At 44.8% G+C, this 12,406-nt stretch overlaps 1 protein-coding gene across 1 annotated transcript in view; it reads left to right on the forward strand.

Annotated features, from left to right (window-relative positions):
• The window catches only part of NFXL1 (nuclear transcription factor, X-box binding like 1), a 588,746-nt gene that overhangs the window by 414,138 nt on the left and 162,202 nt on the right, over positions 1-12,406 (forward strand). Inside the window, exon 17 of the mRNA XM_069201637.1 lies at positions 7,546-7,686. Coding sequence (XP_069057738.1) covers positions 7,546-7,686 — 141 coding nt within the window. The remainder of the gene's footprint in view (positions 1-7,545; positions 7,687-12,406) is intronic.

Here is a 12,406-nt window from a genome sequence, read left to right on the forward strand (position 1 = left end):
TTGTGCTCCAATTGGCACTGTTGGTGTCGTCTGTGCCCGAAGTGATGGGTGTGGTGCCTGTATAGGCGTGACCCAGCACGCTGACATAAGTTCTTTCATTCTGCCCCAGCTAATGCAGATCTGGAGAACAGTTACCCCCATCTTTTTTGACTGACCTTTTTTTGACTTTTTATCAAGAATTTTTTCAAGCCTTTACTTCTTGGTGAGTTAAGGATGTCAACTAGGAAAGCTGATTGTTGTGCATATACCTGACAGATGTTGGTGACGGACCTACATTTGGTGTGCCTCCAGTGCTTGGAGTGCACCCACAATGTCAAGATCTGTGTCGATTGCTGCTCCATGAACCCCAAGGCCTTAAGGAAGTGGCCCCTCAAACTCATCTCTGCTCGATGTCCAACGCTTATGATCTTGGTTGGGAGAAAGGTCTCAAGATTGATCGCGGAACCACATCAAGTGCCCATCGTTGCATTCAGGGTCATCTGGGAAATTGGGAAAGTTCCACAGACGCAAAAAGAGCAAGAAGTCCGAGATCTTTGCCTCGTCCACTGAAGAAATCTGATGAGACAAGGAAGAATTGGCACTCTAGGAATAGCTCTGTTGTGGAGTCTCCACCTGGGCGTCTCCGTTCCGCCCAGACTTTCCGGGAGCGGGAGTAACCCCGGCCCGGTCACGCAAATTTTATGAGGCTATGCGCCTCATATTTGGGTGACCCATCCTGGCTGGTGTGCCTACGGGTCGTACGGGCTCTAGAGGTACCCCTACTGGTCTCCCACCAGCATGTTTGCCCCCAGCACCAGTCAGGTCCCTTGGATCTGTGGATGGATCCGATGCAGTGCCAAATAGCCACCTCGACCTCCCCTGGCACTGAGTCCAGTGCTAATGGTGCTGCCGATGTCCCACATCAGTTCCATTCCCATCATCTTCCCCGACTCAGACACAGAGCCAAATTGGTATCATTTGAGGCTGTCACTGAAGGGTGTAGGCTCCCCATGACAGTGCCTTATTCTGGTGACAGGCCTGGATTAGGAGACAGATGGGAGAGGGATCTGCGGACCCTTGTGGACTCTAGTTAAAAGATCCCGAGAACCACTGGCCACTGCCAGTGGACTGGACGCCTCCCCAGACACTGACTTGGTCTCTCCCCCCTACTGTGTGCAGAGAGGACTGTGCCTCATTCTCAGTGATTCTGCTGAGGGCAGCTGATGTCCAAGATCTTATGCTACCCTCAGTGGCATTCATGACAAACATCTTAATGGAGGTGCTTTAACTGGAGGTTTCCCCCTCAAAACCGTTACTACCATTCAGTGAAACCTTACCGATGTTCTGTGCAGGGTTGTTTGCCACCATTGCCCCACTCCAGGGGACACCAGGTTCCTCGCTCAGCTCCTCACCCCGAATAGCTTGGGTGTCCAGGCCTCCACCTCCACCGTTGACCAAAGCGCATTCCTTACCTCTCTACTGGACAGGTAATCCAACAGGCTGGATCCCTCCAGAAAGAGTATGTTCTCTTCTGCCAGCCTGGCATTGAAGTCAGTGAACACCGTGTGCCTCTTGGGATGATATTCCCATATCATCTGGGACTTGGTTGTGCAAGTGCTGCCCATAGTCTTGGAGGCTTGAGATATACACTCTCAAGCAATAAGTAATGGGAGGGACGCAACCAAATTCATCATACTATGTGGGCTGGATACGATTGACTTGCTGGGCAGAGTAATTTCATCATTAATGTTCCTTAGGTGCTATGCCTAGCTGAGAACCACTGGCTTTTCTGGAAATGCCCAAGCCTCGCTCATCTCATGAACATGCTTTTTGTTGGACTCTAAGGACAGCAGAGCTGTAGATAGGTTCTTGGCCTTTTCCTTGGTCCCTCAGCAGTCAGCCACCCCCACCCATATCCATGGTCACAGAAGGGGCTTCCATCCGTGTATTTGCATACCCAATCACCCTGGCGAGCAGATTTGCACAATCTTTTCACGGTCGAGGACGAAGTTACCACAGATCCCCTGGGACAGGTAGCCAGAAGTCATGTCAGTCCATCTCCCCTCCGGCTACCGCAGCCTCCAAACCCATTTAGTATGCCCTATGGCCATCCTTGGCATCCAGTGGGGGGCAAGATATGCCAGAACCTGCACCACTGGAAGTCAATATCATCTGACCATTGGGTTTTGCAGATGGTTCAAAGGGGCTACTCCCTCCTCTTTGTGATCACCCCTCCACACATGCGAACTACTTGCGATAGGCTGAGGGAGGACCACTTCTTCTTGCGTCGTCAGGAGATGTTAAGTCTATAGAGAAGGTGGCAGCATCAGAAGTAGATTGTGCTTGCTGATCCCGCTACTTTCTGGTGACCAAAAAGAACAGAGGACTTTGTCTTATTTTAGACCTAAGCCTTCTCAATCTCTTGATGGGAAAGGGAGAAATTAAAAATGCTCACACAAGACCTGTCTGCCCTGTTCCCCGAAAACAGGATGGTATTGCTGGACTGAAAGGATGCTTATTTCCACATCCCTGTCCTGCCTGCCCACAGGCACTACCTGTGGTTCACAGTAGGCCAAGAGCACTTTCAATTTGCAGTGCTCCCGTTCGGCCTTACCAGCACCCTTCAGGTTTTCATGAAAGTGATGGCGGTATTTGCAGCTCATTCGCGGAGGTCAGGGATTCCAGTTTTTACCTATCTCAACGATTGGCTGTTGAAGGTTGGCTCATCCCAGGCAGTCGTCTCTAGACTATGTAGAACCTTCTGCACTTCCTAAGGTTCACTATCAACAGTCCAAAGTCACATCTGACTCCTTATTAGGCTCTTCCTTTAATCGCAGTTTTTCTGGGCACCGTGCACTTTCAGACCCATCCTCCCGAGTGGTGAGTCCAGGATATTCAGGCTATGATACCGATGTTTCGGCCTCTATCCTGGATTTCTGTAAGACTGATTCTGAGGCTATTGGGCCTTGTGGCCTCTTGCATCCTTCTTGTGACACATGCCCTTTACATTATGAGGTTCTGCAGTGGGACCTGAAGTTCCAGTGGGCACAACATCGGGGGAATCCCTCCAGCATGGTCCAGATCTCAGAGGGAACTGCAAAAGTCCCGCAGTGTGGCTAACAAACCTCGATTGGATCAGTGGCAGACCCCAAACCCTTCTACACCCAAAGCTGACTGTGGTGAAAGATGCCATCTAAGAGAGATGGAGATCAGAGGACTCTGGTCTCCTGCAAAATCCGGACTCCACATAATCCTATTGGAGCTCAAAGCGGCCAGGCTGGCAATAAAGGCCTTTCTCCCTTCAAGGAGAGGAATGCAGGTTTAGGTGTTCATGGACAACACCACCGGCACGTGGAATTGAAACAAACAGGGTGGCTTCTTGGACCCTTTGTCAAGAGGCACTGCCCCTTTGAACATGACTGGTGGTTCAACATCTGGTGGGCTCTCTGAACACCAGGGCGGACAGACTCAGCCACTGATGCCTAGCAGATCACTAATAGCATCTCCTTCTGGAGCCAGTGTAAGTTTTTTTTCCAAGAATAGGCAGAGCCTCGGGTGGATCTGTTCACTTCTGTTGAGAACGCACAAGGTCAGCAGTTTTGTGTACTGGAGTTTCCAAGGCGGATCTCGCTCTGAGACTTCATCTGGTATCTCGAGCTGTTGAGCTTGAGCATGGATCCTCTGATCAGACTGTCTCTTCTGGAGTATCTTCTGCCACAGCAACGGGGCAGGTTTCTCCACCCCAACCTGAAAACACTTCGCCTAGATGCGTGGAGATTGAGCAGCAACATTTGCCAGCTTTCTACCTTCCTCCCAAAGTCTGTTATGTATCTTGGCAGCCATGCATCCCTCCACCAAAACAGTATACGCCTGCAGTTGGAGCAAGTACGTGGCATGGTGTATAGACATACAAGTTGACCCTCTTTCTGCACCCCTTTCATAGGTTCTATTGTTTATTCTTACATTAGCCCAGCAGCTTTCCGCTTTGGGCACCTTGAAAGGCTATCTTTTTGCCATCTCCAGACTTCTGTGTTTGCCCAATCAGCCATCCTTGTTCAAGTACTCTCTTGTAGATAGGTTTTTGAAAGGTCATATTCCTACATTGACCCTTCATTATGCCACTGTGGGACCTTAATTTTTCCTCAATGTGTGCTACTTTTGACCCATTACACAATTGCGGTTTCAGGCTTCTTACCATACGAACTACCTTTCTAGTGGTAATAACATCTGCCAGGGGGGTCAGTGAGGTACAGGCTCTGTCTTCTCAGCCCCTGTACCTTATCATTTATCCAGAAAAACTAGTTCTTCGGGCTATAGCCATCCTTCCTTCCAAAGGTGGTTACTCCCTTTCATGTAGGCCAGTCCATCACTCTACCTAATTTGTATGCTTCATTTCACCTCTTTAAAGAAAAGGAGAGAACCCATCTGCTGAACCCAAAAAGAGCTTTGTCGTTTTACCTTGGTCACACAAATGAGGGCTTCTCTGCACATGTTTATGAAAAACTACTGTCCGGATAGTCAGGTCTAGGCAAGATGGACACTTTTCCCGTTTGGTTCTACAGGATTTTCTTGGTTAATCCATGTTGCAGCCCCCTCCAGGAAGGTATTGCTGGGCTATCTATTCTAAGGTAAGGAATCTGCAACTAGAAGTCTCTAATAGATGAACAAGTTACTTATTGCTGGTAATACCTTATCTGGTAGGGACTCTATCTAGCCACAGATTCCTTACAGACCCACCCATCCAGCCTGTTTCGGAAATAGATTTTAGAGTGAATGGCTGTTTCCTTTACAAGGGCCGTAGTTTTATGGGCCATTGTTCTTCGTGGGTCTGCACTTCTGTTGTGGAAAGTCGCAAAAAGAAACTGACATCACCGTGCTGGGTTGGCACCTATATAGGGACCGTGCAGGTCATTAACGACTCCAAAGGCGCCAAGCGGAGCCGTATTACTTCATCTACCGGCACAAAGGGGTATGGCTCACAAAAAAATACAGATTCAGTGTAACACCCGAGAATTATTCTAAGGTAAGGCATCTGCAGCTGGATACAGACTCTACCAGGTGAGGCATTACCAAAGGTAAGTAAGTTGTTTGACAAAGCAACAGCTAAATTGTCCTGCTTGTTGAGTCAACTTTTGCATGATGATGCTTAGTGAAAAGCAGCTGTCAACACTTAAGTGGGCAGCCGGAAACCACCATGCTTATAAGAGCTCAGAAATTTACAAGTGGACCATTCCAAAAGTGTTCTTTAGCATCCTTCGTTGAATAAATCTTAGCCAGAATACCAGTCAGACTTACTAGTGGATAATTAAAGTAATTAAAAATAGGTTTGACTTTTGCATCTCCCCATCAAGCAATAAGGGGAAACATGTTTCTTATCTACACAAGTTTGGTAAGTCTTCATGCTCGAAGGATTGGTAGGGGGAGGCTTTTCTTTTTATAAGAGGCAAAGAGCCTTTGCACCTCCTCAAAAAAAGAACACATCTTCAGTTTCTGGACAGTCCCTTATGATTGTGCACTTTTCAGCCATGCTGTGAAGATCATCTAGCATATCTCTACACCAGAGCCATTAAACTATGAATTTCCAGCTAAAGTAAATTTCTTGTTTTTAGGAGAGTTGAGGCAGATTGATGCTCTGTCATTTTGGGACAATAAGGTTGCTGCTCTTGAAGTTGTTTTTAGGGCGATCAGAGACACCAAAAACGTCTGCAAAATTAGAGGAATACCTTTGTAGAGGGGGAAGAGGGGAGATGATACAGTAGCATGGAGGGAGGAGAGATGAATTGGGAGACTAAGAAAGTGGAGGTGATGGAAAGATTATTCTGAGATGAGCCACCTACTGTTTTGTAATAATCAGATTTGGGATCCTTCTAAATCTTCCTTTTTTAGCAAGGAGAATTATCATACAGGCCCTTATCCTTTTACAACTGGATTGTGGCAGCGTCTTGTATCTTGGTTCGCCAGGATATGTCACCAACAGTTTGCAGGTGGTGCAGAGCGCGGCTACCAGATTGCTGATGGATCTGCCAAGACAGCACTCTGTGAAGAAAGCCCTTGAGGTCTTACCTTGGCTGTCAGTTCAACAATGTATTGAATTCAAAGTCCTTTGTATTTTCAACAAAGCTTTTCACAGGAGAGTTCCCTTCCTTTTGAGTTCTTTTTGCTACTCCTTATATTCCAAATAGACTGCTCAGATCTTCCTCCACTCAGCTTCTCCAGATTCCTATGGTAAAAAAATCTTGTTGGGGAAGCCGGTCCTTCAGCTATCCAGCCCCAAGACTCTTGAATACTCTTTCTCCTGAAACACGGCTACTTTCAAGTGAGCTCTCTTCTCTCGTGGCCTTAAAGACCTGGCTATTCAACAGTTAATGTTTGCTGTTCTGTGTTCTGCTTGGTGGCGCTGGACCAGTGCTGGGAGACCTTTAGGTAGCCATGCGCTTTACACACCCTCCAGACTAGACTACACTAGACTAGAGATGAACTAGCAAATATTGAGAAGGGATGCTCTGTTTTGGAAGTAAATGGATTAACAGACATTAAAAAGGTGGTCTAGAAAATACATTGGAGTAGGTAGGATTAGAAGAGGAAAGATGTGAAATGTGTGATAAAAGAACTGGAGGTACCTTAGAAAGAGGTACAGGCATGGAGGACAGCAAAAGGACAAAATACAGTGGCAGTGTACTGATGAAAAAGCAAGGTATTAAAGATTAAGGGAATTCTGCAACATGTGTGGTTAATTGTGCATTGGTGTCATATACATTTTATTATGTTCACCGAGGTTTGCAAGGACAAAGATACATGGGAGAAGGATGGAGTTCCAGGCTGTAGAAGAGTTTTGAATGACGCCTAGGACATACGTAGTAAATCTATGGTCTAATGTGGGCACAGAACCACTAGAGAATCAAATTACAAACAACAAGAGGATAAACTAGAATTGTGATTTACATACAGGTATGGATGTATTTAAAATATCTTGGGCAATAACAGTCTAAAGATGCACTGAAAGGAGATAGAATGTATATGTAGTTTACAGCGATGAACATTCCAGACCTACAGCACACAGTGGAATTACACATCATTTGCAGGCAGTGATAGCAAAAAGGGGTGGTATTATCATTTAGGATATAGGCACAATAGGGAGTCTGATTGCTTTGTTTCTGGGTTGCAACCCACCCACCCCTCTTCAACTGTTTGATGATACAATTCTTCCCAGTGAATATGAAATGGAGCGACCAGAGGAAAGGACATTTAGTGTGTCATTGATTAAGGGGTATTAACACAAGGGTAAAAAAGTGGAATTCTGTGAATTTTTGTGTTGAATCTTACGTTGATATGGAATGGTAGCTAGACAGAGGGAATCTCATAAACAGTTCACACTCAAAAGTTGGAAAACATGTTTTTTCCACTTTACATGATACTCTCACTGGTCCTCAGAAGAACCACCTACAAATATATTTTCCACTGTTAATTAAGGGGAAAAATCAAATATAACTGTTAAATGTATAGCTCTCAAGGTTTTGTGTTGATGTTTCATCGTTAATGTCAAGATTTCTTTTGACCATCTTTCAGGTGAGCCCATTAGACTGTCATCTGGTTGGCCCTTTCTCATGCAAGAGACCGTGCGGACGATTGCTGGATTGTAAAAATCACACCTGCATGAAGGAATGTCACCTAGTCACTGAGGTTGATGATTGCAGTGGACCCAAAAAGGTATAATTGCCAGGAGCAGGACAGCTCACTGTTTTTTGTTGTTTATTTTAAATAAAAGCCAACATTATACCACTGTATAATTTATAGAACTGTCAACAGATTCTTAAACCATTCTTTCTCATGATATCTCTGAATTTTGGATAGTTATATAAAATAATTCACATGTTTGATTTAGCTTTTGAACACATAAGAGATGAAAGGAAATCACTGTTTGAAGGGATACCCACTTCATACGCAGAGGATCTATTTTTCTGTATAACCAAATCATATAGAGCAACTGCTTTCCAACTGAGAATAATCAATATGCATGCGTATCAGTGTCCGCATATAGACTTAAGTGAAGAACATTATTTTGACCCCTTTATATAGTTGTACAGCTGTGCATGTTGTCGAGCAATGGCAATTTCATTCACAATCAAATAAGCAAGATTCTTGGGTATAAATAAACTCCGAGGTTTCTAAAGTATCATTTTTAGCCATTGACTTATGTAGTGAAATAATATCAAGACAGATAAGTTTAATCAAATGTCTATTTTTCCGTACATTTATAAGAATATTGAGTTGCCATTCAAGCTTCTGGACAATGTAGAGATTCTCTTTTTATGAAGCTTTAGAAGGTATTCTCATGCGTGTGTTCAGTATCAAGTGAAGGAAATGATACTGAGTGGTGGCGAAATTGTTTTCTGAGTCGAATTAAAAGGACAACCAATGAGAAAACAATCACTGAAAATACAATTGACTGGTTTTAGAAGCAGAGATAAGGGAAAGCTGTTGGACAGCGTTTCAGAAACCATTAAGGTACTGAGAGAGGTGACAATTGAAAAATAATTTATAATGGATTTAATAATAAAAGTGCCATTATAGGGGAGGGGCGTGCCGTCTTGAAATTAGACGTTTCACAGATTGATTGGAGCGGCTCGAATCTGGAAAAAAGTTTCCTGAATCTAATATGGAATGATGGAAAAACCTTACAGTTTCAGGGAAGCTCAAAGTTAGATTGAGTGAAGGACACAATCAGATCAGTCTGTTGGGGGACCACCAGTGAAAGAGGATAGGGCATACCCATTAATCTTATGTTTGCTTCGTGCTGCGGTCCGTCCCATGCTTGCAGTTTGACTGTAGACCATTAGTCTACTGTTAGTTCATTAGCTTGGCACCAAAACTACTTTTGTTTATCAGTGCTCACAAGAGAAGACAGCTTTGTCGATGGGAGATAATACTGCAGTTCCCTTAGGTGGCTGCCCTGATGCCACATGTTCTCACCTGTTGATCCCCCTTGTTATCACTTTCCACGGATTATCATGTGTACCCCTTCAGCTGAAGGCTGATGTGGGAGTATTATTGGCTTGCTGTCCGCTGAATGTATTGCCATTCCACCAGATGTCACACCCAATGCTGTAGGGAACAAAAGTATAACAGACACAACATAAGCTTTGTTTCAGGTGTTGCATTTTCGTGGAAACCGTTTCAGTTTGAAGGTTGACATAACTTCCTTGCACAGTAAACATACTTATTTATGCATTTACCAATCTAGTTATGGTATTTATATAGCATGGACCTAGCCCCCAGGAAATGGAACATTTTACAATTAACAAGAGAACATAAAGAGTTTCAGAAGGATCATGCAAGAGGTGGAAAATGAGTTGATTTGGGAAAGTGTTTACATGATGGCAGAAAAAGTAACGTACAAAGCGAGAGGCTGCCCAAGAAAATTTCTAAGGTTCTGGGGACCATGGAGGACATATTACAGGTTACAGGAGCTAGGAGAAGCCAACAGCGGGTACAGGTGGTAGTTTTGTTTTCCTCGTTGAGTCCAACTTGTCTGCTGACCAACTTGGGAGACGGTGGACCCTTGCTGCAGCCACTGGTATGGAACCCCTGTGCACTGCGACTACTGCTCTTGCCAAGGCTTGTTGGCTCTTTCTCCAAGAGATCTTCGAGCTCAAAGGTGAGCTGGCTATAGAACCCACGCAGGGTCTACTAAAACAGTACCTTTGATGGGGCTAACCATCGACACAGACGTCACGATGCAGCAATATCTCCCATGCAGTCCTGTCACTGTCTCGACATCGAGCTCTGTGAATGCGATGCGATGTGGCCAGGCCGCGCAGAGCGTTGTCATCGGGCCGTGCGGGCTGTGAATCTGCTGTTGTCTGGCAGCTTCTGCATCGCTATCAGGGAGCACTGCACCATATTTTTACACGCACCTGAGGCGATGCATCAATTTTTGCAGGTTCTAGCTGCAGAGCCCACTTCTGAGGCCCAGGGCTGGAGAGAAGCATCTCAGGCAAGGGTTCGACTCACAGATGGCAGAGTTCAGCAGCACCAGGAGAGTTGTAAGCAGTCCTTAATGTCCCTGAAACTGCAGAAGAACAGGGGGTAAGTCAGCAAGTCCTTGGACAGACACTGTGGCTCAGCAGGATGGATCCAGTCCTTGTCCTCAGAAGGACAGAGATCAGCATGGCAGCTCAGCAATGCAGAGAAGCAGTTCCTTGGAACAGTCAGTCCAGGCAGAGTGGCAATCCTTACAGCACAGCAGTCTTTACTCCAGCATAACTCTTCCCAAGTCCAGTAGAGATCTTATTTCAAGGGGTGACCCAGAACATTTACCCCAAAGTGCCTTTGATGTGGGGAATGACTTCAAAAGATCTTTCTGAAGTGAACAGGTCCCCCTCTCAGCCCAGCCCTGGCTCCAGGCTATCAGTCGGGGTTATCCAGCCCTTTTGTGGGCTCAGGCCACTAGTCTTTGAAATATAAGTGTGAGCCCTTTCTATCCTTCTGCCCAGGAAGACCCATCAGTATGCAGATGAATGCGGATGCAGTTAAGTATCCTGTGCTATGCTTGTCTGGAAAAAATGCACAAATGTAGCTGTCACCTAGTCCAGACCAGACGTGTATTGGTGACAGGCTGTCAGGCACACAGAGTAAAAGCAAATAAAGGCTCACTTTCTAAAAGTGACATTTCTAAAATAGTAAAAATAAATCCAACTTAACCAGTAAAGAGGATGTATCATTACAATTCCAATGATATGAAACATGATGCAGCTACTCCTTTCTGATCAGGAATTACAGGTTAAAAGTGTATTTAGGAATTCCCAGTGCTGGCCTATGAGAGGAGCAGGCCTCATAGTAATGAAAAAAGATTTTGATAGTTTTTCTTTACCAGTACATGTAAAACTTCAAAGTATATGTTGTGCCTTTACTTACATGGCACCCTGCCCTATAGGGTACCTAGGGCCCATGTTAGGCTGTGGCCATCCTGAGACAGTGCAGTGGCAGGCCTGAGACATGTGTAAGGGCTACTGAAGTAGGTGGCACAATTTGTGCTGCAGGCCACTATGAGCTTTTAATTTACAGCCCCTGTGTATATGGTATGCCACTTTACAAGGGATTTACAAGTAAATTTAATATGCCAATTGTGGATACGTCAATGTTACCATGGTTAGAGGAGAAGCACATGCACTTTAGCACTGGTAATGTGCTCAGAGTCCTAAGGCCAACAAAAAAGATACAGTAACAAAGCCTGAGGTGAAAGGCAATAAGTCTGGGGTAAGTCCGCCCTAAGGATGCCAGGTCTAATATGAGGGTTTGTACTCCAGATCTGAATTCAGTAGGGGAGATAGTAGGTTTTAATTTTCTGATCAGATGGAGTTGGTAGGACACTGATGTCCTTCGTTTAACGATGTAGTCATTCAGGGTGGAAGTTTTGTCTGCAATGTAGCCAAACAACTAAGAACCAGGGATGGGTATATGGCTTAGGGAGTGAGGGCAACCCACCAGTTCTGGACAAGGAGAGGACTTTCAGTCCAGAATAGCAGAAGGATTGTTTTTGTGAGTTCACTTTTGATGACTAATTGCTGATTACAAAAAATGATTTTGGGGTCCTTATGTTTGACAGTTCAAACTCTCAAAGCTATTACTGCCTGTCCACATATTGATGAGTGGAGAAATACAAGTGTATTGCCAATAAATAAATAAAAAATCAGTAAGGCTTGTTATTATATCCTGTTCTTTTAGTATTGCTTTCTTGTGGTGATCTGCTTTACTGCTCTGCATATTACTGTTATTATTATAAAGGCTGTTAAGCTGTTCTCCTTATATTCTTCTCCAACCACATTACTTCTGATGCCTTGAGAAGACTGGAAGGAAGTCTGTAGGAGAGCTTTTCCACAGCATTCCCTTTCCAGGTGCATTATCGTTCCTCAGAATTGCAGGAAACTGAAGTTGCTGTCGGTAACAAGTCCTCGATTGTCACTATACCTAGATGTCTTATTACCAGCCACTATAAAACCTCTCTAATATTTTTGAAAACTGGCTTAAGAATAAGTTTGTAGAAGTACTAAACCTGCTCCATTCTCAGAAAACCATGGAAGTCCAGACTAAAGTCCTTATTGAGAAGCAGCAAGTCACTAACCCCAGCCCACATGTCTCAGATTGTGGGTGCTGCTTGGGTAGAACACCTGTGAAGGATGTATGGTACAAACCTCAGTGGACAAAGCTTTGCATTCCATCTAAACTAAATTCAGTTAATATACGAGGGGAGTGAAAGTGGGAGATTGGGAGAGCATGCAAACACCAAGTGCAGAGCACCATTCTATAAGAAAACTACCACAGCCCCTCATGATGCCACTCTGGGTAGAAGCAGGTCTTGTAGAGTTGTTTTGTCCAAGCGTCTGATCAAGCAAATCCAGGACCAAAAGATGAATGTTTTTAATAGGAG

This window comes from Pleurodeles waltl, chromosome 1_2 (genome assembly GCF_031143425.1).
Source record: "Pleurodeles waltl isolate 20211129_DDA chromosome 1_2, aPleWal1.hap1.20221129, whole genome shotgun sequence".
NCBI classification, from domain to species: Eukaryota; Metazoa; Chordata; class Amphibia; order Caudata; family Salamandridae; genus Pleurodeles; species Pleurodeles waltl.